This window comes from Poecile atricapillus, chromosome 4 (assembly GCF_030490865.1).
Source record: "Poecile atricapillus isolate bPoeAtr1 chromosome 4, bPoeAtr1.hap1, whole genome shotgun sequence".
NCBI lineage: Eukaryota > Metazoa > Chordata > Aves > Passeriformes > Paridae > Poecile > Poecile atricapillus.
The window spans coordinates 15,384,322-15,411,226 of record NC_081252.1 but is presented as its reverse complement, the minus strand read 5'-3'; the positions used below and the strand labels follow the sequence as shown (position 1 = coordinate 15,411,226).

Genomic DNA, 26,905 nt, shown 5'->3' with positions numbered 1-26,905 from the left:
AAACTGTAAATCTAAGCAAAGGTATCCATTAATGAAGCTAAGCAGATCACAGAGTAGCTGTGATCCCATGAGATGGTGGAACAGAGAGAGAGAAGTGAGAGTTGATGAAGACCCTTGGCCCCAAGGGAGAAAAGGAGAAAACCTCTGTTCCCAGAGATGATCACAGAGACAGATGAAGATAACCTTTGCCTTTAAACTCATCTTTAAAATAATACCCCCTTGAGTTCATGGCCCATGAGCACACCTCTGAGTGGTGTGAAAATGGGAGGAAAGCATGATGGCAGAGTTTTTTCCAGGCCACTGCCAAACATGGACATGAAAAGCTACAAGAAAGCTGTTTTTCTTGTGGAGAACTCTCCACAGAATGACAAGAGAAAACTTCTCTCTTGACAAAGACTGATGAAAAAACTATTGTATAGTTGGTACTGCTTTAGCCACCAGGTTTTGTCTCTGTGTTGTCAGTTGGGCAAGGAAAAAAGATGTGGTGGGGAGAAAAGGTTTCTGGAGGTTTTATTCTGGTTTCTTATTATTGTAGTTATGTTAATAAACTTTCTTTATTCCTTTTAAGTTTTAAGCCTGTTTTGCCCTTCTCCTAATCCATATCTCACAGCAAGAAATGAGTAAGTATTCTAGTGATTTTAGCTAGTGCTAAAACCATGACAAGGTGGAATTTTCTGCTCTACATGTGATATGAGTATGAGCTGGACTTGGTTAAGATAAGACTTGGTTAAGGAGCTCTGAGCTACACCACCGTCAGAGGGTGGATTTAAGGTCTGAGGAGGCCATTGCAATAGTCTGTGGGTCAGGCTCAGCTGGGATTGAATGATATGGTTAAAAAAGGTAGTTTTCTGGGAAAGTAGTATCTAGACATTTTAAAGGTATGGTGACACTGGCAAGTGAAAAGTAGTTTTAATTTTTTGTTCTTTTATAGCACCCATGGTCATTTGTCTCCTTCAAGCACATACTATTTCTGCAGTGAAGAATGTGCACTGTCTTTGCCCTCTCTTCATAAATACTTCCAGTTGTTCCATTTAGGCAAGCTTTTATATTCCATTCAATAGGATGTCTCTTTCTACCGCATAGGGCTTCAGAAATCCCACTAATACTATCTCTGTAGTTGGAGGAAGATCCATAATTCTACTGCACACATGAACAGGACTTCTAGTGTGAAAAACTACAAACTTTCCCCCAAGGTGTCATATTACAAAGTCTGTAGAGTTTGGCACACTGTGCAACAGTGTGGGCAGTCTAGACAATATCAGCAGTTCCTTTTCTGCCTCTCATTTTATTCTTTCCATAAAACTCTGCCAATGTACAGCTCATCATGACTGTCAGGACACTTTCAAATCTCTCTGCTAGCTCTTCATTAAATCTATTAATATAACTTTTCATTTAATTATTTTGATCTGTGTACGTCTAAAATGTCTTTGTGAAGAATAATCAGCCTTTGGAAATGGATGAAAGTGCGTGGTAAGAATCTGATCCACTGTTGTCTTGTAACCACTTGATTGTTCTTCCTTGCTATTAATAGTGGGATTTATAGGTGGAATGTAACTGGGGAGGAAGAGGTGGGAAAACTCCCTAGATACTAGTTAATACAGCAAATTATTAACACGTGCATTAGCAAGTCCTAATACTGCCCCAGAGAGAGAATACTTATGGGACCTATTTGAAGACTGGGCAGATTGGGTCCCATGTGCCTGGCGTGTGACGTAAGTCCTGGTGGCTCTACTAAAATCTTGTGTGGATATTGCACTAAATAATTGTCATGGACCAAAACTTCCAATGAGCTGAGTTCCTAGATTGTTTTGGGACTATCACTGATGCAAACATAACACTGGTGGTTTGAAAGAGTCACCAAGTGAAACGTAACTAAACTAAACACTATAAATATGTGCTCGGGATTATTTTTAGTGAAACACTAAAAATGTGCTCTGGATTATTGCATGCACTTACAAGACTCCTGCCAGACACTGAATGGACAAGGAAGTTTTTCTGTTACAAAACTTCTCCTTCTTTTCATATGTTGAGAAGTGAAATACAAAGCATTTCTGCACGGCGAATTGCAAAAAGGGATGTACAAAACTGCTTTGAATCAAGGAGGAAATTTAAATTTTAATTTATTTTCTTGTTTTATTTTTCACACCTTCTTTGTCCATTGACATTGTATACAGAGCAAGGATGAAGACATCAGATCGGTAATGTCCCTTGTCCCCACTGGGCTATGATATGGCTTAGTCAGAGGGCATGATAAGCACTCACAGCAGTCTGGACTAACCAGGGTCCCAAAAAGCCTGCAGATGCCATGAAGGTTGCTTAGTATTTGAGTCTAGAAGAGATAGAGGAGGAAATGTTCACCTTAAGTAGTGGAAGCTCCATTTTTAAGTCTGCCTGTATGACTGAAGTCTGTGACAGTCCCTGGCTTGCTTCTGTCTCTCACAAATTACATTCCTGCCTCCATGTTATTTTCATGTTGTGTCGCTGCCTTGGAAGCTAACCAATTTCTTCCTGGTGGTTTTGTTTCATTTGGATCAGTTTTCTGATCCTGAAGTTGTTGTGCCAGCACAATAAGAGGAAAGAAATGTGGAGTACAAGACAAGAGAAGGACATAGAAGCCAGCTTTCATAGCACTATTCCTAAAAGCAAGCACACTATCTGCGTCACAAGTGGGCCCTACACAGCTGTCTCTTCTGCTCAGAAATCGAAATAAACAACTAAGCAAGGAAGGATGGATGAAGTTTCATTCTAATCTCATTTGAATGCTTGTATCTTAGTATATAATTATTAATGTTCAGTGAATGCAAGAGACATAATGGATTTATTGTCTATGACAATGAAACTAAGGAAAGAAAAGTGCTATTATAAAGACTGTAGGTATTTGGTTTGCTTGGGAAGGTTTTGGTAGCAGGGTGGCTACATGGGTGGCTCCTGTCAGAAGCTGCCAGAGAGTTCCTATTTGTCCAATGGAGCCAGTGCCAGCTTGCTCCAGAATGCTGGAACAGCATGTATTTTCAGGACTGCACCCCGTGGAAGGGATCCATGCTGGAGCAGTTAGTGAAGAACTGTGCATGTGGAAAGGATTTACGTTAGAGAAGTTTGGAGGCCTGTCTCCTATGGGAGTGTCCTCATGTTGGAGCAGGGGAAGAGTATGAGGAGTCATCCCCTCCCCCCAACAAGGAAGGAGTGGCAGAGGAAATGTGATTAACTGACCACAACCCCCACTCCCCTATGCTTCTAGGGGAAAAAAGGAAGAGAATTTGAGAGTGAAGTTAACCACACCTCCAACCCAGAAAGAAGGGAGGGGTTGAGGGAACATGTTATTAATATTTGTTTCTCATTACCCTACGCTGATTTGATTAGTAATAAATTAAATTAATTGCTTTTTCCCCAGCTCAACTCTGTTTTGGACCTCTTGGTAATTGGTGAGTGATGTCTCCCTGTCCTTAGCTGTACCCATTTGCCTTTTATTTTATTTTCTCTGCCCTGCCCAGGTGAGGAGGAAAGAGATAGTGACTTTGGTGGGCTCCTGGTGTGCAGTCAGGGTTCAGACACCACACTGTGTTGACACAGAAGTGTGTCCTTAGATGTGTCATTCCCAACTGCTCTGAATGTGTATTGCATGTGTGCAGAGAAAAAGGGGACCTGAAGACAGGCACCAGTGATAACATAGTTTTATCTTTCTCTATATTCCACTGTCTTTAGCAGATATCTGGATAAACACTGAACAAGAAAGCTTTTAAAGCAAAATTGACAAGGTAGACTAGAATACAAATCTGAACTGCAGAGAGACCAGATGACTTCATACTAGCTAATCTCTTTGATTTATACTTGACAACAAAAGCATTGCCTTGCAAGAGATGTTCAGTGTCTTGCATACAATTGACTTGATTATTTAGGATTTGTGTTCACATTTGTATTGTCTGTGGAGTTTTTATTCTCATCAGTCTTTAGGCAAAAGCCTCCACTGAAATAATCAGGAAGTGCTGTTTAAGATACAATGTGCTACTCTGATTCTGAATCTTTTTCTTATCAATTCAGAAACAAGACCAAATGGGAAACACAAGGATCCAGCTTGGATCAGCACCTGAAAATAAGAAGTAAGGAGTATGGCAGAGCAGTGGTTCTGTAATAAGGCAGACAGGAAGGACTCCAGGGTCAGTGCCTCTGGGTGCTGCTGTCATTTCATATAGGCAAGGTAAAAGTAGTGTTCACCTGTACTGTGCAGACTTCAGAGACCTCTACCAGGGTTGGGCTCTGCTGAATCAGTCAGTACATACACAGATATGGACACACTTCCAGAAATCTTGCAGGTAAGAGCAGCAAACAGGTCTCATAAATTTAGTGGGAAAAAATAGACAATGAAAAGGCAGCTGTGCCTCTTGGAGAGTGAAAACAAGAGGCTGAGGTACAGGAGGCACTCAGAAAGTAGTGGCATTTCTGCAGCAGTCACTCTTAATTCTGCTTGCATGTATTTTGTTCTGGTTGCATTGCTTCATGAGTGTGCGTTTGCGTTAGTGCTTCAAGTGAAGGAAACTCAAATGAAAGAAGTCAGGCAGGAGCTTTGTTGATAAAATGTTTCCAGTCATTGGTACATAATGTTTTTCTTATTCATCCAGGCTGTGAGCCTGTGAACCTGTGAGAGAATCATTCTCCCATAGAAGCCGGTTTCTCACAAGAATTTAAAGGATCATGTGCATGCTTGCACCAGTAGTTCTTGTGTTGTAACCAGCAATTCTGATTTCTCAAAAAACATGAGAGAGTTGCATTTAGAAGAGATCAAGTGAAAGGGAGGTGCATGTAACTACGTGATGGTTTTTTGTAGGGTAGAAAAACAGTCTTGCAGGAGATGTTTGGCCTGCAAGAGGCATCCAGAACTGGTCTGCTCTAAATTTTCTCCTGCTTTAGGCAGCATGAGCTCAAACTTTCACATACAGTCTCTAACACTCTATAATTTCAGAAAAAAAATAAATAAAAAATAATAAAAAAAAATCAGTGGTATTTGCTCATAAAATACTAGTGAAATCCTACTCATTTTTTCATCACTTTCCTCCAAGCCCTGCAGAAATTAGGGTGCTTCAGGGATCTTCCAGAGTTGCCACAGTAACCAGGCCACTTTACCTAAAAGTGAGAGTTCTCACTAAATTCTAAGTACCTGGATCTTCTGTTGCTCTGGATGTGGGCAATTTTAAGTGGAGATAGTGCCTGAAACTGATGCTTTGAGACTGATAGGACAGAAACTGGAGAAACTGGCTTATGAGTATTTATAGAAAATGGGAATGATTGTAAGAGGAGGAGGTAACAGGTCAAGTCCAATATCCAAGAGGAAATACTCAATTTTTGGCACACATGTTTGAGGATTTTCTCCTGCCTCAGAGCCTGGGAATGGGAGGGGTGCATACCCCTCCCATTTAGGGAGGCTGAAAATAGGACCCACGTGGGTATATTCTTGCCCAGCTAGACACCATCTTTTCCGCTCCAGTGGTAAGGCTGATATCCTGGGGAATATACTCAAGGCTGTACTCAGCACAGTGCACACTAGCATCAGAGCTGCGTTAATGAATATCCACCCAAACTGGCCTTTTATTGTGACTGTCTTTTGTAAGTGCCAATACATTTCACCATTCTTTTCATTGCAACTCATGTTAACATATCTGAGGCACTCAGAGTAGGCAAGAACATATGCTTTGTTGAGTGGAAGTAATTAAGCCATGTATTAATACACACAATGTGCAAAACAACTTACCTGGAGATCTCTGTGAATTTTTGCTCTCTTTTCTGCTCTCTAGGTAGCATAGTGCTATAAGAGAATGAAAAAAAATACTCCTACAGGAAAAGTGCACAGAAAATGTATATAATAAGGGTGCCACTGGCAAAGTCAGAATATGAAAAGCACTTAGCTGAAATAGCTTTATTAAATTTATTCAATTGTAACATCTCAGTGGGGGGGAAAAAAATCACACAAAGGAGGTTCAAAATCTGCCAGTTCCTCGCACAGATAATTAAATAACAGTGTTTCCAGCTGCTAAGGTTTCTTTGGGAGACAGCCACCAAATGTGGTGTGTCACATATGCATGAGAAACCTGACTTCAGATTTTGCCCCCAAGTGCACAGCATATTGAATTCAGCTAAGGTGTTGCTGAACGTTTGTTGTTTACTTCCCTGTAATTGAAAAGGCAGTGGCACCGGCAAATTGTCTTTCTGCACATGAGCAGCTGTCAATCTCTAAGACCAAAATAGTCTTAAAGAAGGAAATTTTAGAAAAATGGCCCTCTGACAACCTGCTCTGGGAGATGGAATGTGCTTCCAGCTGTGGAGAAACTTGCAGCCTAAGAGTGCACTTCCAAGGAAAAAGTTTTGGAAGAAATCTTTGGTAGAAAGGTTGTGGTTTTAGTTGTTCACCCTCAAAAGTGAGTTGTTAAACTACTAAAACTGCATCTTCCACAGGGCAATCACATGTGTTTGCAGTAATTAATTCCTTCTTTTTTTTCCTAAATTAATCCTTCAGTTTTTGCTTGTGACTAAAAGATGCAAGACCACTTCCTCTGTAAAAATTTAAAATTTACTATAAACTGGTACTTAGCTTGTAAAAGCCCCTTTTCCAGACTAGATACAAAATACACCAATATTTCAATCTTTTGTTTTCTAAAGGCTCCTGGAGTCTAACTTCTGGAACTGCCTGGGAACCTCCTAGACATGATCACTTTTCAAATAGAAGGTGGAAAGTGATAGAACTTGAATAAAAAAGGAATGGCAAAAGGGGTTAAAACCAAACTTAATGTCATAGAGTTTTGACTCTAACTTCATAGCAGTGTACCCAAGGAAAATAATAATGAACAGTGGAAAGGCATTTAAGTTTTTTGAAGTTACATGGTTGGTTTCCAGGTGGTTAGAGTAGTTTTGTTACTTTTTTTTTTTCTAGGGAGGTATCATTATATAGAGTAAAAACTCTTTCTTCTGCCTCTCCGAGGAGTGTGAATGCTCAGAACACAAAAGAAGGAGGAACAGGACTATACATTAACTTAAAATATTGAAACAGAGACAAAGGTTTTTCAAGCAGAGAAGCAGTGGTTTTCGGTTATTCTGTTTCAATTTCAGTTTCGCATGTAGAGTGTTAGGGAGGTCTTGATGGTAGTGGTGATGACCATGTGACTTAATGAACATATTTTCTAGTAAAATTCCAGCTGCAATTTGTTGAAACTTAAATTGACCTTTCCCATCCACTGCTCTAAGAAGAAACCCAGAAAATAGATGTCTTGGGTTTGGCCTTTCTCATGTTCCCATGATCATTTCAGTAAGCATCCCTGATAAAAGCTGGCCTTTGGAGGGGATTTTCTGATACCAAAAGTTGTTCAGTTGAAACTACACTGTGGCTGGAGGCTTATTTGAAAGGAAATGCTAAACATCCCTAGATTTATATAGTCCAAAACCAGTTTCTGTTGATGTCCCTGCAGGATTTCCTACCAGCCAGACCCAAGGCTCCAAGGGCACTTTGCAAGTAAGAAATTATCCTCAGATGCCCTTTAGCTAGCTTTAGTGGCCTCTACATGAGATTGAGTTCCCTCTTCAGTGTTAGTTTTGCCTTTTTGTCCTGGTTGGCTCTCTCTGGGTTTTGTAACACTAGCATTTTGCAATCCAATAAAAGGAACTAACTTTTTTGTCATATTACGTGTGTGAACTAGAGGAAGGAAGCAAAAGGAGGTAGGTAAATGAGGAGAGAACATGTGTGCACTCTTGCTTTAGGCTGGAAAGACAAAACTCTTGGTTTCAGACCTCAGGTCAAGAAAAACTGTGCTATGTTCTTTTTAATACTGGCTCATTTTAGACAGAAAGGGAGGCAGGCAGAAAGGAGACACAGGATCAGGAGGAGGCTCACATTAAATTAATTTGAACTCTTTAAATCAAACTTGTCAGTTGGGTTTCAGTTGTTGCAAAGGTTGATTTTATTTTTCTTATTTCTTTACATAAAGCTATTTTCATAATTATTTTTTTTAAATAATATTTGAGTGACAGTATTTGAGTGTAGCAGGCCAGGCCTGGCACATCAGATTTATTTTTAATGGGAAAAAAAACATGTTGACCTATTGCAGGATTGTCAAAGGAATGTTCCAGTTAAAAGGAATTATCATCAACTGTTGTAAATTTTCCAAAATGAACATACAAAATAAACAGCTGACCTCTTCCTTTATGAGAGCTTTTCTTGATTGTTGTTCTGTACTCATGTGCTCTCTGTGCATTAAATATGCATTAACGTACTCAGACAAGCTTGTTAGAATTTTATCTGGTGCGCTAGCCCTACTACAAGACACAAGTAACATTTTGGACATCTCTGTTACAAACAAACAGTGGTTCTGTACACCTCCTAGTCATATTTAACCCTTATTTCATGTGCTAGTGATGGGGTTTAAATGTGCTCATTTTTCTTTCCTGTGGAATGCTTTTGATTAGGTAAAAAATATTGCTTAATCCTCTAAGTAAACCATGAAAGCAACCTAAAGAAGATGCAAAGGATGTTACAAAGATTTACTTTTTCAAAAGGAAAGGTTTTGCTATAATCTCTGAGTTTGGGTTTTTTTTATAATTTCTAAACTAATGAAAAGAGACAAGTTTCTCATAAAAACAACTATACGTGGACCAATTAAATTGAGCGGTTTTGCTTAAATGTTCAGGAAGTCTTCGTAGAGATGTTCCTGATGGAAACTGTGGGCTGTTTCAGACTGCAGAAGTCTACTTTACTTTTCTTGTTAATATTCTGTCCCAGTTATATGAGGTTTATAGATCCTATCAGCTGACAATGTCATCTCCTTCCTGCCAAACCCTACATGCCAGCAGCAATCTGAGTAATCTGCACCCTCTGCAAAAGGCTGACCCACAGACCTAGTGACACACAAAGACCTTTCCAGTACACAGACTATCCAAATAGTGAGAAGTTACAAACTTTTAGGTGTAAACATTCACATTTTGCTGTTGGGGATCTTGATCAGATTTGCTTCTCAGTCAGAGAACTAGCCAGAGCTATCAATACATTACTGATAGTGAAACTATCAGTAGGCTTCAGGGAAGATCAGATCTGGGATAAAGCTGTTCAAAAGCTGCATAATTACACTGGAATATAAAATGTGTTGCAAGGTTTGATAGGCTTGTGATGTTTAAGAGAAAGAAGAGTTAGCAGCTGAACTCCTGTGTCACTGTAGAATGTTGGAAAAAAATTAAATCTCTGTGGTTTGGTGTTGCATGAAGAGCTCTTTTGAAAACCAGCTATTATGGCTTTTAGCTGCCACCCATCTTCAGTTCTGCACTGGCACATAGATGAATGAAGTAGCTGGGAAGCTGGTACAATGAATGATACTAATTGATAGCAAATATGAAAGGGGTTGTGTTGTGCAGGCATTACAATTGTGGAGAGTAGATTCAGCTACCCAGGACATCCCTTCAAGAGAAGGTCTCTTACAGCTTCCACTCCAAGTACAGAGTAATACTCCCTGTGTTAAAGGTACTGTTACACTGAAGCTGTTTCAAAGCCTGGTTTTTACACTTGTCTGCTCTTTCTCCTCCTGTTGTTTTAAAATATTATCGTGTAAGGCTCCAGAGAAGAAAAATCTGAGAATAGTGAAGTATTTGAGGTTAATTAGTTTAAATGAGACATTTTTGAAAGCTCCAGACGTCAGTAGTACCTCATCTTAAGTATTGTCAGTGGTCAGTAAAGGTCAGAGCTGTCCTTTCTGAGTGTGCATGAGGGAGGATCAGATACAAGTACCTACCATGAGTGTATCTGAATAAGGGGCACTGGAAATTAAGTGTACCTTGTTTTCAATTAGAATTAAAACTTTCTTCTGTAAGGCTTCTGTGAAACTGGATGTTAAAGAAGGCTTCCTTGCAGAATTTTTAATTAAGGACTTCAGAAGAGGAAGTGTATGGATACTATAAGTAACCCATAGAGAGGAGATTTAAATTGGTAGAATGTTTTGAAAGCACCTACAATTTGTTTTTAAAAACTACTGCAATTCTCATAAAATTAAGGGATGACACTTCAGCTTATTTTTCTTCATTGCTAACAGACATATAAACAGCAGAAATTGTTTCTTCTGTATGGAAAAATGGATGTTCTTATGTAATTGATCATTCTGCAATCTGTTTGCCTATGTGCCCAGCCTGGAAGAGAAGAAATAGTAAAGCTATAGGGTATATCTGCAGTGATCTGTTCAGGTTCAGGTTCTTACTTTTTTTCAATATATGCATCAGCCCTGTCTGCAGAATATTGTACTATTACTGGTGCCACACAATCAAGAAAGACTACATCTACAACCCGATGGAGTTTGGGAGACTGAAAAGCATGTTCTTTTCTTTTAAACTGGCATTTTTTATAGTCATTGAGAAATTTGTGGGGCTCCATGATTTGGGTTTTTTTTTTTTTTCTCTTGTTACAAATTTGTCTACAGCTGAATTGCATTTAACTCAATCTTTATGTCTTGAGCTACAGTAAGCAGATTAGCCATGTCCTGTGACAAAATATATAACTAAGCTGTTGAAATCAAATCAGGTTAGACTGTCTTGTGAAGTTCAAAACATATTTTCTCTGAGTTGTGCTGTTTCTGTCAAGTATTCTCTATTTTTATGGACTTGCGAGAATTAATCTTTAGCCTAAGCGGTGTACTTTGGTCCAACATTCAACATCCCCCCCAACCAGGGGGACATGTACCTGGCAGGAGACTAGAAATGGTCAATTTCTGCAAGTCCACGTGTGTGAGCCAGTGGGAGGGACACTGATTTCACTGTGGGATGTCAGAGGGTAAAAATAAAAAGGTGTGGCATACAATGTTAGGGTCTCTGCACATGTCTGTTGTTTGTGGGCAGCCCTTGGGTAGAGTGGAGGATGCTGAAGGATGGATGACCATGGATTGCTGTCCTAATCTGCCCTGACTTGTCAGGCACAGTGGTCCTACAGCTGTGCCCTGCTTCAGGCACTGGAGCTGCTGCTGCAACAGAGTCGAGTCCATTCTCAGACATGTTGTTTCCCTATACTGAACAAAAAGGAGGACTGTTCTTCCCTTAAAGTAAAACTTAAACTTCAAAGCTGGTAACTATCAGAAGTTGCATTTGCTAGTGATGGCAGTAAAAATTACTTATCTGATATGGAGGCTCCTCCACCACCTCTGTGGGGTTTTTCTCTTCTGACTTCATGACTGTGTGTATTTTTTTTAATATCTAATGAGAAAGACATCCCTGTGTGAAATTTTTATTATGGGCATTTCTAATGGAATTGAATTTCAGCATGTTTTTTTCTGTAACTTTATCACTTCTTGCTCATTGTTGTGCAGTAACACCAAGGAGTGCTGATCATTCAGCAGCTGCTAACAAAACCAAGTAAATAGTGCCCATACCACACCTGGTGTTTAAGATCATTATAACAGCATGGTTACTGCCAGGACAGCTTTCAGGTGTTGAATGCAGTAATATATTACCAAAGGCAGCTAAGGACAAAACTGTCATGTACTTGCAGCCCTGTGCTTCAGTGTTTTTCTAATCTTTTCCCTTCTTATGAGAGATGTCATTTTATGATTTTCGATCAAGGACATGAAAAAGTTCTGCATGTTCTAAATAATGATAATTTGTACCAGTTGATACATTGAGTGAAATGCCTCCACGTTTACTTATGAAACTTCCTGTGGGATCAGAGGAACATGATGTCCTGACTAGAGATGCACCTGGTGCATTATTTGGGCACTGAGGATGGCCAGTGGTGAACAGTAAAGGAGGGTGTGCAGCAGCATCCCACTGTCCCTCTTTCCTTCCAGACTGTGGGAAGCCCTTGAGGGAGAAAGGAAAAGCACTTTGTGAAGGTTTAAGAAGCTGGATGCCCTGTTGTGAAGGAAGTGGAGTGGTTCTTGTCTGCCAGTGAAACAAGACAAGAGTATGGACTGAGGTATGGGGTCAAAGATGGAATAAACCACTTTGTAGTGAATAACATCTAATAGGTGGCATCCCTGCCTATGACATAGGGTTGGAACTAGATGATCTTTAAGGTCTCTTCCAACCCAAGCCTCTCTATGATCCTGTGAAGACTGGATGTGCAGATAAACTGTGAAGGATGTTGAATTGGGGATGAGCTGATCCAAGAGCATAAAGTGCAAGAGACAGTATGATGACTCCACTCACTGTTCTGGTAATCTTTGTGACCAAATTTGACTGAGTATCCAGTGGGAAAGAGGAAAGATTAGACATGTAAAAAGAAAATGGTGTTGCAGTGTTTAGGTCACAGAAAGAGTTTCCCTGCTGGTCCCAGGGCAGGGACATGATGACCATGTCCCATAAGAGTTAGAACAAAGAGGAAATTATACTGAAAGCAAAAATATTAGATTTTCTTGTGTCATACCTGGCAGAGGCATGTTTGCTGTATCACAGAGGGTTGGCAGCTCCCCACTAAGACAGCTGATCAAAAGTTCCCAGGATGTCAACTAATCTCTCACAGAGAGGAGACTGATCTCCAAAGTCTTGACTACTAAAATGTTGATACGTGCTGTGAATTTCAAAGGCTGAGTGTTCTGATTCCAGGGTAAAATTCCAAGGATTTAGTATATGCTTATTAAAGATAGATATACATATATATACAATGGGAAAAAAAAATTTTACTTTTACAGCCAGTTAGAAAAGTTCCAACCTTTCCAGCAGTTCCAACTGCTTCTATACAATAACATCTGGTATGTGTTCTGCCCTTTTTTTGCTCAGCTTTCTGCAAATATATTTGCTGTCTGCTCCCTGTGTTATATATCCTTATTTGGATGGATTTTTTTTTTTCTTTCTTTCAGAGAAAGCATTTGGGTGCTGATACTTTCTGCACTCTCTCTGAAAATGAGTTTATTGGTCTTGCCAAAGCACAAAATGTCTTCTCAGGTAACTGGTGTTGAAGTTTATTGCTTAAATACAACACGCTCCAAACTTAGGCTTCAGAAAATTAAAAGATTCTCCATGTTGATGCTTGGCTTGAGATACTGGGGTGTGATTTCCAGATGATGATGATGATGATGTTAGCTCATCCTGCTGCAGGATGTTTAAAGACAAGGAACCATGTGTTTAGCTGTTTTTCATTAAGACATGCTGTATATTCTCCCAAACCAAGTATCCTAGAAAAAGATTAAGGGGAGAAATTTTGTTGTCCTTTTATTCAGTAGTAAGGGAAAAAAACAAGTTTACTTTGGGAGAGCCTCCAGTATTTTACATCATATCCAGATCCATCTATCACATCTCTCAACCACTTAAGGGTTTGGTGCAGATAAATATATTTTTGAAGTGTCATCTTGAATTAATCTTGCCATGTGGTTCTTTCTGCATGCTGATGTCTGGGTATTCTTTGTAAAACGTTTCAGACATCATCTGCTTTACCTCCTGGAAGAAGCTTTGTTGCCATTAGTACATTCACAGAGCTCTGGTTTGTTATTAACAAAAAAGACTCTAACCTTTCCTTCCAAAAGCAGTTACCACGCTCAAGTACTTATTCCCCTTTCTGCTCAGATAAATCTCCCTCTGATTCTAGGGAACAGCAATAAAATATTTCTCCAGTGCTCTGTTCTCAATTGTAGCCAGCCAAACTTCTTCATTTTTTAAATTAGCCTCTGTGTACAGAAGGACTGTATTAGTCCTTTCTCCTCAAACATATCCCCACTTTCTTTTGCATTAGAGATTTCATAGGCATTTTTTAACATGTATTTTATGTTATGTTAGTGCAGTTATGGCCCATTCTAAAGTGTTACAATTCTCAAGATTATATGGAAGGAATTTGAGACTTATAAAATGATCCAAGGAGAAGTATGAGATTATTAACCTGAGAATAATTTTAACAATCAGTAATATTTTTAAAAGATGGGGTCTTTGTGGTAGATGTAGTTGTTATTGTTGTGAATAGAGTTGCCATTTGAGGTAATAATTTCATAAGATGTTCTTCCGCTTAGACTATAAACAGCAAAGTGATGCAATGGCAAGGCCATAGTAGAAGGTAACAATAAACTCTGTTATGGTGAAGTGCATTCTTAGGCAGACAAAGAAAAATAGAGTACTCTAGATATGTCTCATAGAAATCAAATATGATGAATTGTGTCCTGGTTGTTCTTATACTGGAAACAAAATCTGAATAGTATTGCTTGCATTGGCATTCTTCTGTGGCTTCAAGCTGGGCAGAATGTGTTTGATAAAGATCCATATCAGCGCCTCTAGTGACTCTGAATATATTTTCTGATCAGGTCCTCAGAGCTCTAGGAGATGGTCACATTTCTGATTTCTTATGAAGCAAAATCCTTCTGGACATATCTGAATGTTTTCTTAGAAGAAGTGAGCCCTAGACTGGAATAAGGTTCATGGTAATGCATGCATTTTAGATACTTATCTAGATCTGGGAGCATAACTAATACCAGGGATTTCATGTTTTTGTTTAAATCTGTCTTCACAAACTGAGGAGTTGTGAAATAAGGTATATTTCACTGCAGTGAGGATGTGAAATGAGTAGTAGTACTTCTCTGCTTATTCTTAAATGGATGAAATAGCAGAGAGCTACTCCAAGGTCCAGAGAAGGAAAGAAATGCCATCCTAGACAAACCTTTTATATGTATTTAATGCCAAGAAACTTTTGTTGTTAACATTTTAGTGTGGTCTCATTTTTCTGCTGATTTCCTGGATGCAAATTGCTTATTGACATTTGAGCCCAGGCTTTTACAGCTTTTACAGCTCAGTGAGCTTGGGGGAAATCTCAGCCTCTGAGGCAAGCTGGAGAAGTTTTAGGAGAACCCCATGGCACTGTCTGTGTCCTAGGGACATCAAATGATTATATGGGATATGGCCCCCTTGGGAGGAGCACACTGGTGAGCAGGAATGAAGCCTGCGTGCAAAGCCCACAGAGTTTCATCAGCTTGTTTCTCACCTTTGAGTGGGTCATTGCAGGTATATCTCAGCCGGTGCCCATGCCTGTATGCTTGGCAGAGGAATGGGTTTATAAATGCACTTTTCACTCACTGTTCAATGCTTAGCTCCCTCCCAAGCCTCTTTCAAGCAGTATCAAATTCGTTGAAACCCATTGTCTGACCTCCTTCTTTTGGAATATTTATTAGTGCACAACAGCTACAGACTTACACCAATAGTTTTAAATAGCAGCAGCAGTAGATAACTATTACTAGCATGCAAACTTACTGTTTTCAAATCACTAGGGTAATTAGCTATTTTCATCCTTGTTTGATTGCAGTGATATTCAAATATAAGCATCACTTGATGCACTTTTCAAGAAGTAAGGGCTGTACCACCTTTGTGTAGGTCACTTCCAAATCTATGTGGTGATATTCTTCCCATGCTAGTGTAATTGAGTTAAAATAATACTGGCTAGAAAAGGAGTTTGGTTAATTTCACCTCTCAAAAGAATGTGTGTCAGGAAATACAAGTGAGTGGAAGAAGTCTGTCTGGACAGGCAGCATGCTGTGGTGTATTATGTTTCACTGGTGTGAGAGGAATGTGGCAGGGAGGTCTACAGTTCCCTGCTGTAGGTACTACAATGTCTGGAAAGCAGCTTAGGATGTGCCCTTTGCTTCATTAAGCAAAAGGCTTTCTGCCCATGGTAAGAAGCACTGTAAAACACAGTGGAAGTATTAAAGTATGTGTGGTTAGACAGGGTTGGCAATTTCAAATATCTAAATTCACAGGTCAGATATTCCAACATAAAATCTGTCTAGAAAATAGAGATTTAATTTTTAAAACACTTTGTTTCCTTTTTTTCTCTTAAGCTTCATTTATTTTTAAGTGAAAGCTGAGATCTTCACTGAAAGTTGAGCTCCTCATCTGACTTCAGGGCTTTAAGAAAAACAGCAAATTACAAAAATCTTGCAAAAGGGTCATAAAGATGGTTTAGAGTGAGTTAGGCATCTTCTGTAAAAGCTGTGTGATTGTATAAGCTTTGTCATTGTAAGTAGGATCTGAAAGGCACGGATGCAAAATGCAGGCTAAGCTCCTGGCACTTGCAGTGTAGTTGAGTTTTCCTTACCTTTTACAAATAACAGTAACTGTGCTGGCTCTTATTATTGAGCAGCAAGCCAAAAAAAAGAGCAATAAAACAAACCGGCACAGTCTGGCAAGCCCGTGTTGTGTGGGGGAGCCGTAGTGAGGCAGTTTGTAGACCTTGCAGACAGAGTTACCTACAGTTGATCCGTGTTTTCTGCAGCCTCCCAGAGTTTCATCCTGTGTGTGTTGGGGTCAGTAGCAGGACTCCTGTTTACAGGAGCCAGCAGGTAATGCTGAGGGATGCATTAATTTCCTTATGTTGCCTACAGCTTCCAAAGAAATGTCAGTGCTTCCCTGAAAGGGAAGGTATAAGAATGCTGATGTTCTCCCCACTCTGCCAAAGCTGTAGCTTTAGGATTTTGAACTGCTGCGCTGGTGGCAAGCAAGGGAAGTGGAGTGCTTCTGTTTCTAGGCACTATCACAGTGCTGGAAAAGCAATGCCAGAGCGTAGGCATGGACATTTTTAGCATTGTTCCTTGTTCCTGCTGACCTGCACTTCAGTTCCAAAGAAGACAAACTACAAAGCCCACACTTTGCAAAGACTAAGATCCAAGAATTTAAATAATTGTATAGGATTTGTAAAATAAAACTTGAGTTTGTTGGTTTGGAGAGTGTGTGCCGCTGTACCTCCATCAGATATTAGGTAGGTGAGCTGAAAATCTGGTCCTGTTCTATCTGCCTGTCTTGAACGCAGTTGAAATTTTTTTCTGCTGTGCAACCCTGGAAGAAACAACAATTCCTGAAATGACATTTCAGCATTATTAAACGCTGCTCATTTGATGCTCTGACATTTGGTGCTGGCAGCTCTGCCTGCCTCTTCAGCATGCATCTGGCTGTCACTATTCAGCCAGTCCTTTTCTTCTGCACAGCTAGTTCAAATGGAAAACACCTTAGCTCTCAAGAGTGCTCCAAGTGGCTGTTCAATATGGCTACACCTCAGGAACCCCGTCTTGCAAATATAAACTTGCTCTTAAGCATAATTTTCATTGTTTTTAAGAATCCTATTAATTATAGAGGAATGATAAATAATCCACTGCTCTGAAACCACATTATTCTGACTCAAGGATCTGTTACCACTAAAGATTTTAGGTGCTGGAGGTGTGTGAGATGCTCTGATGTACTCTAGGGTCTAGTAGCTCACCTGAAGGTTCAATGTCATTGAAGACCACTGAAGTCTGCAGGATGTATCATTCAGCTTGTAAATACTTCCTCTACCTCTGGTGGAAACATTTATGGTCAGAAGCAATGCCTTGAAATGTTTATTAATGTCATGCTGAAAGGGAAAAAAAAAAAGATAGAGATATAAAGTTGTTTGTGCGTTAATTATTTATCTTGCAACCAAGAAAGTATAAAAGTAATCCAGGGTGAAAACTGGGAAGAATTGCAAATGAAAACACTGTCTCTTTCAGTTTCAATAAAGCAGATCCCATTCAAGCTTTCCCTGCAGAACATGAGGTCTAATCCCAGCACAAGTAAACACATATAGAGGTTTTTCCTATAAAAGACCTAAAAATCATGGTGCTCTTGAGAGGTGACTAATTGTGTTCACTCAGCTTCAAGTGAATAATTAAACTGTGAAGAGTTATTATTTTCCTGGTTCCTCTATCATGTTTCTTATTAATTCTTAGATATTCAACTTCTAAACTTTTTAGCATCAATCAGGCTCTGCTTCTATTGTCTGAAAAATAAAATATATAAATGAAAAACTGCCACAAATTTACATACATTGTATTGTTACAGTATAAATACCATCTTTGTAATTAAACCACTTGAAAATATAAACCATCAATTTTTTCTGTCAGGGACTCAGCCACTTATGAAGGTTTTGTGCCTTTGAAAATCTCCCTAGTGTGCTCTGCTTCCCTTACTGTTCTTGGAAGAAATTAGCTTTTAGTCCTTTAAAATCTGTTGGTTTTATTTGCTGCTAAATATACACATGGTAAGTGCTGTGGGATCAAAGCAAAAACAAGTTGCTCTTCCTACAATGTGATTTGCAGTTTGGCAGAAGTCAACAGTACAACTCACAGTGAATTTGGGGTCATGGTGCATTAAGGTGCACCTTCGGCCTGGATCAAGAACCTGCAAGGTATCTTCAAATCAGAGGAAAGAGTGAATTTAAAGAGACTAGAAAAGGACAAGAGAAGCCACTTGAGAAGGCAAGTAGCCTAGTCCAAAGTCCTAGATTTCTTTTGTCCTGGTCCAATGCCTATGTTCCTACATTAGACTAGTGCCCTCTTAAAAATGTCCTCTGAGATTCTATCACTTACTGAGGGTTTAGGCAGATTTTTTTGTTAGGAATGTTTTCCTGATGACCGAGTTGCTCTGCCAGGTGCCTGTGGCTTTGTCATTAACCTATTATATTTGTGGGGAGAGTAGGATGATGCCAGGTTGAGGAAATGAAAGGGGACAGGGAGGGCAATTCTCAGGTGGTGGGAGGAAGTTCATGAAGGACCTGGATGAAGAGCTCTGGATGGGAGGATTAAGAGAAGAAAATGTTACCCATCCAGGCTCCTTTTTACCATGTTTTTACTATGAATGGCTTGAATTTTGGGATATTTTTGGAGTGTTTTAGACAGATATTGAATAAGAACAAAGTTTGTAATCTAATCACAATTTCAATAGTGGAGGGACCTCTGGGTTCCACCTGCAGAACTAAAAATTCGTAATATATTAATAGAAAGACATGACCTTTTCCTGTCTTTTCTATCCTCACAGATGAACAGGAGCCAGCAGTCAGCAGTGATTCAGATATTTCATTGATTATGGCAATGGAGGTTGGACTGTCTGATGTGGAGCTTTCCACTGATCAAGACTGCGAAGAGGTGAAATCTTGAAAAACAGAGATTCAACACTAAACTACAGGGGAGGGTCACAGGTAGGGACTCAGTCAGCTTTCTAGGATTTGGACCAGTCATGCACATGCCTCCAGAGCACTGTCACTCCTGCACACTCCATACTGAGATGGTAATGAAAAGCAATAGCAACTGTTGTATCTGCCTGGATGTGGTTTCATCATCTACACACCTTCATTCACATGGGAGATGGATACTTCCAGTTTACCCACGTGCTTGAGAGCAGTCATGGAACTGTCCAGGGAACTGTCATTGCAACTGTAATGACAACTTGAGTGTTTTCTACACTTGTTCAATCAAATTTTTGTTGGGTTTTTGAAAAGGCATATGTTTATTTTATTTGTTTGTTTGTTTGTTTATAGTTTGTTGTGATTGGACACTCTGTTTTTATTGACTGATCCCAGCTTTTTCAAGAGTTCAGTCCAGAAATCTGAATTCCTGTTCACTCGTCACTTCATGATCTGACCAGGATTTATCATTGCTTTGTTGTTTCTGCATGAATTACATATGGCTGGCTTCAGAAGGATGATGCACCAGCACCCTGCATTAATGTAACACCTGCTTTCATTAAGTGGAAGGCTTGGAAATAGTATATTCTGAAGGCTTTTATTTGTAAGAGAGCTCTGAATTAGCTGAAATTTGGGTTAAAATTACATTAGTTTGTCTTTTACTTAGAGCTCTGTTCTAGACAAATATTGTACAGTGTGAAGAAGAGAAAGAAAAGCTTAAAACATCACTCCATCCATGTAGTCCTGTCCTGTATTTTACGCTATTCACAGGTGTCAGTACATTAGTGTCCTTCCTTCAAGTGACAATTCAGTAGCTGGAAAAAAAGATCTAGCATAACATCATTTCTTTCCTTAATATTACAGACCAAAAGCAGATCAGTGGGCTAATGGAGCATCTGAGAGGTTTCCAGAGGCTGCCTATTAACAGTTCTGCATTAAGCAGGTATTCTTCCAAAGGGTCTGGAGATTCTGCTATCAGTGTCACAAATTGGTAAGGGAGCAAAAGGCAGTCGTTTGAAATGTTTAATTCCTGGTTTGCTTCGGGTCTTTTCCCTCAGTGGGTTTCATTTCTTACTTTTTGACAGCAGTTTTTGTCTGCTTGTTATCTAACAAGAGTTCAGGTGGTTTGTTGCCCTCCAGAGTCCCTGTCAATGTTGTCAGAAGCATAATGGAATATTTGCAATTTGTATACAGATACATATACCAAAATATAATGGGAAGGGAATTTGAAAATAAAAGAACTAACATAAATCAAAACACCTAAATAATAATGACCTGACATAATAATTTATTTCATCCTGAGCTCTGCTTTCCAGGTAAGAGCTCACTGTTAATTTTTCAGTGTATGATTTGGTTTTTCAGTCAAAATACTCAGCTGTGAAGAAGCTTACTGTTAGACAAGAGTACATAGTTTCTGTTGAGAGTCAGATGATTTGAATCATGTTACTGTCTCCTGAGTCAGTCCACAGAATCAACATGTGAATGCTGAACACAGAATCAACAACTCTGCATGAAATTTTATGGCAGAGGTCAAACATTTTGACTTGGCAGTGTCATGGTGGGATCTCAAAATGCAACTGTTAGGTCTCATTGCATTTAATCTCCTTGCTGATTTACTTGTCAAATGTGAAAACCAGCTTCCAGACAAAATTTTTCAGATTTTATTCAGGAACATATGTGTTCAGAACTACCCCTAAAATTTTGGCTGACTTGCTTTTTTAGTATAGAAAGAAGGAAAAAATACTCTCCATGCTCTTTTGTCCATTTAGAGCTAATTAAACATTTAGTTTAGTTTTAGTTTATGTTTTGTGTCCCTAAATTGCAGGTTAATCTTGAGGTAAAGGTTTTAAACTGACAGAGGACAGATTTAGATTAGAGATTAGAAATAAATTATTACTGTGAGGATGATGAGGCACTGGAAGAAGTTGCCCAGAGAAGCTGTAGATGCCCCATCCCTGAAAGTGTTCATGGCCAGGTTGGATGGAGCTCTGAGTAACCCGGTCTAGGGAAAGATATCTCTGGCCATGGCAGAGGGTTTGGAACTAGATGATCTTTAAGATCCCTTCCAACCCAAGCCATTCTGTGGTTCTATGAAAATTACCCATAAAGGTGCAGTTACATCTTTAAAAGCCATTGAAATGAAAATCTTTTTTCAATTAAAGAGATAGAGGCAGCTGGGAATTTTGGTTTAAAAAGAAAATTATGGACTGTTCCAGAGGGTACACTAGGTCAGTCTTGACAATATTTGTGGTTCTGTAATCTTGTTTTCGTTATTCTTTTATGTCTTCTCTATTTCTTGCTTCTATGGGAAAGACCTGACACATCAATGTTGAAATTGACCCCTACACATGAAAGTTTGCACTAGGTACTGCATCAGTTCCATTTAAGCTCTGTAAATAATGCTGAAATGGGATTTAAGTGGTGCTTATATCAAATTTTGACCCAGGAATGAAATTAATTTCAAACTACTGCAGAGGAAGGAGTGAAGCTGGTTATATACAGTAAGGGCTCCTTACAGAAAGTCCACACACTGGTACAATTTCTTCCACTAGAGCCTGGGTGCTACATGTCACAGGACAAACACAATGTCCAAGTTGTCAGTGATCCTTTCACATACACTGCACACTGTAGCACAGCACACAGGCAGAGAACTCTTGGCCAAATTGTTTGGGTTTTAGAGGAACTGTCACAAAGTCTTCATTTTATTTCATGAACTGAATTAAGTTGATCTCAATGGATAGATTGACCAATTAGCTGTTGCTGTAGCAGAATCACCCACGGCACAACAGAACAAGCAAAGTGTTTTTCTGTGGAAAAGTGAGGCAAGAAGGGAAACTCCCAGCTGACACTGGGCTGGGTCCTTTGCCTAGCAAAATCATTGAAGGGTGGTGTGCTCAAAAAGGCATCACAGATTTGGTAATTTGGACCCTGCATGTATTTCTGAGCGTTAATGAAGAGCTTTGTAGAGGTCTCACACTGTGCACACACTTTTCCTAAATATCCCATAATTAGACTTGGTCCCTCAGGGTCCACAGGTGGCCACTGGAAGAGGCAGGGTGCCAGGCTGGGTGAGTGGTTTTGATATACCACCAATAAGTGATATGCCTTTTAGTAGAAGCATCCTAGCAAATCTGGGTCAAGAGTCTTTCTGCTTTTGCTTTCCCAGTTCTACCTGCAGGTTCACTTAGGGAAGATGTTGTTCCATCCCTGTCCTCAGGTGTTCTGCAGCTTTGAGCACTGTTAAGTGATGATGAGGGCAAAGCCAGGTTACACATCACTGAAGCATGAACTTAGGAAAGCACTTAAGTAAATGTTTTATTCTGTCCTACTAAAAAAAACCCGCTTATGATTATTTTTGGACTTGCACCAAAATCACATTACTTTCAACAAGTCTTCTATGAGCACAATTAAGTCCCTGTGTCAAAAGGAAATGTTTTCCTGAAGCCTGACCTGACTGACAGTGTGCTTTGCATATATAACCTGTGAACTACCTTGGGAATTTGAAGTGCTTTATAAACATTAAGACCCCCTCACGTGTGTTTGTAACATGTATGAAAGCCTTAATTCTGTATATCTGCATGCCCATGCACACCTTGGTACTGCTGCCCACTAAGTTTGGGCATTAAGTAGGTGGGGTTCAGCTGCTGGGACACAGTACTGGCTGTTCAGAAGGGAGAGCAGCCTTTAGCATGCATCCAGGAAAGAACAAAATCCTCTAGAGCCCTCTGACAAGCAAGTGTTCACAGATACAATTCTGCAGGCTGGCGCCATGACTGGGGGCGGGGGGGTGCATCTCCTGTGCAGGGGCAGTGGCCAGGGGATTGTATGGCTCCCAAGAAAAGGCACTCTTGTCATTAAATTGATCCTGTGCCTCTCCCAGCAATTCCCATCTCGTCATCTGAAGCACTTTTCTATGAGCAAGTAGTAGGTGGGAAAAGCATTTGCCTTAGTGAGGCTCATCATCACTCAGGCTGGGCTGCAGGATGAAACTTGGTGAGACAGAAACTGTGCTCAGAGTATACTTGGATTTTTTGGATTTCACTAAGCTGCCTTCCCAAAGGTCTGTTCAATAGTTAGGATGCATAGAAGGTTATACAGGCAGAATTTTGCACTCACAAGCAACCTGATGTATGCATGCAGATGTGCAAAGCATGAGGTCTACATCCCCTCCTCACAGCTCACCTGTTCTGCTGGGGATACAGATCTGGCACTTTCTGAGGGTTTGACGTTTTTTATTTTCTGACTGCTTTAGAGCCTCAAAACCAGGATCAGGACTATCATAGCACTGCAGTTCATTCTTTAAGCACTCTAGAATTAAATTGACATCTATGCATATAAAAGTGCATTGATGTGAATATGGAAACTGTACTGTTGTAAAATCAGAAGCAGTTATCATTTTTAGGCCATTTATTTGAGGGAGATTGTGGCACTAAAGAAAAAGGCTTTATAGAGGCAATTTGGAAAAATAAATTCTTGAAATCACATATGATAAGTAGTCTCTTGGATCTCACTAATGATCCCTGGATCAAATCCCAAGGGAGTCATTGCAAGCAGGGCATTGCTGTTGGGGTGCATCCATTTTGCAGGACTAAAAGGGTAAAGAAATCTAGCCTGTTCCTTCCCAGCCCATCTCACAAATGTTTTTCCAAGAGTGAGCCTTTGTTGCAGTGGAAGGAGATCATGGAATCAACATAGCATTTCAAATAAAAGGCAATCAAAGCACAGTGCTGCTTCCTCTCCTGTGTTTTGGGCTGCCATATCTCTTGGAGCAGGTTGGAGAAGGGAAAGGAGCTGGCCCAAGTTCAGCTCCAGGGCTTGGTGAAAAGCAGTCTGTGAGATTTCAGCAGGTTCGGGACAGCCAAGCTTCTTCATGGCTAATGTTGACCCTGGGATTGGAACTTTGTTGATGAACACTGAGCCCATGTGGGCACATTTGTTTTGCAGATGCAAAAATGTGTCAGTGTATTTAGGGCAGGCAGAATGATGGCAGTGAATCGGCTTGGTTAGCATGAGTGGGAAACACAATGTGGTGTATTTTAGGCTTGAGGGAAAATGAAGCTGTAGGTGTTGCCTTCACAGGCTTCTTAAATAGGGGACATTGATCCAAAGTAAGCACTACTTTCATTTTACCAAGCTGTTATCTGAACTAATTGATAGCATCTGAGAATGAGGAATGCTAGATGGACTGTTCAGGGAGGATTTGTTTGTGAAGCAGATGGCAGCTGTGGGTTGGGAGGGAGAGTGAGGGCAAGTGTGAGGGCTGCCCCTCTGCCACACTGCTTACCCCACTGGGCTGGACACCCACTTGGCCCCTTTATCTGCCCATTTCTTTTTCAAGGAAACATCCTTCTAAGCAGGAGCTGTATTTCAAAGGGAGAAATAAAGAAATTAAAGATGTGGATTTTGAATGAAAAGCCAACGGATGGTTTTTCCATCTGAATTTAATCTTGTCTCTCTCGAGTATTTTAATTGTGAATTGGTGGAAATGACTTTCTGTAATGAATGGAAAAAGAAATGGGAGGAAAAAAAAAGGAGCAATAGTGTTTTCCCTTTCTTGTTTATTTCTTGATTCTTTGGTCCTGAGCAGCATTAAACACAATAGCCAGATCAAGATGCTTGTTTGCTCTGAATGTATACAGTTATTTCAGATGTCAAATATCTAAATGTTTTGTATATGTATGTAATGCCATCCTCAATACTTGTTTCATGTTAGGAACCTGAAATGACTGTACCATTTTATAATTAGATATGTAAAGAGGGGACAGTGGGTGGGAGGGTCTGTTATTTTTATACCAAGATGTTCCTTGTATTTAGTGAACATTTAAAACTGTTTTTTACTTGTCAAAATATACATTCCATCCATTTCCAGAAGAGAATTATTTCTATTTAGAGTAGTTTATAAGCAAACAAAAAAAAAAAAATATGTGGCATCCCAGTTGTATGCAGTTCCTGAACATAGCAGCAGTATCCTGGTTTTCCATGATGGCTAAAGGATTTTTCTAGCCATGTCTCTTCTCACAGCAGAGCCCTACCAGCAAATGCAAGTGTTAAAAAAGGAATAAAAATCCCAAACTAAATAAATACCACATGGATCAATGCACAGCTTTATGAAAAAACTTCCTTAAGTTCAGAGACAATGGTCTGTCCCAGTGAAATTCTCCAGAGTAATCAATCCTACTCTGGACAGCAGGATCAGATTTACTGGGAGGCTTCAGCTCTCTGTCCCTGCCTGGCAGACTCACCAGCCTCAGCAAGCTGAGGCTGTGCAGGGTTGTTACACTCCTGCACTGTGGCTCTAGCTGTGTTGAAGCTTTGGTTTGGGAAACACCTACCAAAAGGCCATGGCAAAGTCACACTGTGGCATTTGCCTGGGCCATGCTTTTTCTTGTCTTTCATTCCCCCCTTCTCCCTGCTACCTATGACATGCTGCCAAAACTGTGCAGTAGCAGTTTGTGAAGATTATTTTTGACCTTTTTTCCCTTCTGTACAGTCTTGCAAATAAACTTTTAACTCTTCACTGACATTTTGTAACATATACATCTTCCTCTCCAATGCACTTTATCTCTCTTGAAAAATGTGGGAGTCAGAGAACTACCATCTTAAAGGGATTTGAAATCATGAGACATACTTTTTATTATTTTGTGTCCTTGCTTTGTTAGATACTGTAAATGCTAAAGAGCACAGACAGTGACTCAGCTGGGGGAAATACCAAAATGTTGTGGCTAATACTTGGAAGCATTATTCAGCAGTCCAACATGGCTATTTTTGTTATATAGAGGATTATAATGTAAATATGTGAGACTGTGTTATTACGTACTAGTAAAATATTACAACTCTCAAAGTTAAGACGGTGAATTCCAAGGAATTTTATTGCAAGTTTTTTAATAAAACAAATCTGATTATTGTGTTGTATGTATTTTCTAGCAGCCTGTGTAAACCTGGAATTTCCTGACGTGTGAAACTTGTGGGTTGTTTCTTCCTGAGCTCAGCCACTGCAAACTTTGGCATTCATAGGAGGCAGAAGGTACAGTGGGAAGGGACCCAAGGGACAGCCTAGTCTTCGTGACACATCTCCAGCTCCTTACTGCTCTTGTCCCCTCTGCCCTTCAGTTGCTTGTAAACAGAAAGCAGCAGCTGTGTGAGAGGTAAATGCTTCTGCTACCTCAAGGGAGAGCTGCAGCTTCAGCCCAGACACTGGGCATGATGTGTTAAAACAGCTTTAAAAGTTGACTGCTCTGCCATGCATCAGTGGGAATTGCACCACTGTTGTGAGGGGTCATCCAGCTGCTCTTCCCTTGCCTTATCAGACATCACTGCATCCCTGCGAGCAGGAGGAGGAGAGCCCAGTGGTTGTTGTGTCATCCAGCACAGGTATGCTGCTTGCAAAAGGTTTGAGGCTCAGTAAAAATCCTGCCTAAATGTAATTTAAGACATTTACAGAAAAGTTTTCCAGTAAATACAAAAGAAGGCAGGGAGAAATCCCTGAAGGAGCCAGCTCCTGGCTCAGACTACAGCCCTGCCGCGGGTCCCAGCCCGCCCCCATCCTGGCCCACCTTTTTTCCTTTCTGCCTGCTGCTTTTCCAGGCACAGCGCCGCCTTCGAGGTGACAACATAGCCAGATCAGCTGGAGCCCTGGACTGGATTACACCCAGGAGCCGGGAAGGCAGCAGCTGTGGGCCAGTTCACTCTCAGCTCCCCAGAGCCTGCTGCCTCCTTGCTCCTATGCACCCCACCGCGTTCATCTCTGCTCTGCCCATGACAGAGGGGCAGCAGCTGTCTCAGAGTAGGAAAACCGCCTGCGATTTAACGTGGCTTTATCCTCAACGCCGGGAACTACTTTTCTCCTCTCAACTCCTGTCAGCAACACAGCCTGAAGCTCCCATCCCACCAGCCCTGCTCCAAGGGCAGAAGCCCTCCACATGAAAAAAAAAAAAAAAACAAAAAAAAAAAACAAAAAACTGGTTTGCCTTTGGAAAGAGGATTTATGTCTTTCTAGCCAAGAAATCCGGTCTCGCT

General features: G+C 40.2%; 1 protein-coding gene across 1 annotated transcript in view; it reads left to right on the top strand.

The window, feature by feature from the left end:
• The window catches only part of RNF150 (ring finger protein 150), a 125,254-nt gene extending 99,453 nt beyond the window's left edge, over positions 1-25,801 (top strand). Inside the window, exon 7 of the mRNA XM_058837904.1 lies at positions 18,745-25,801. Within this exon, the coding sequence (XP_058693887.1) occupies positions 18,745-18,863 (119 nt within the window). The 3' untranslated portion in view covers positions 18,864-25,801. The remainder of the gene's footprint in view (positions 1-18,744) is intronic.
• Positions 25,802-26,905: the final 1,104 nt, after the last annotated feature.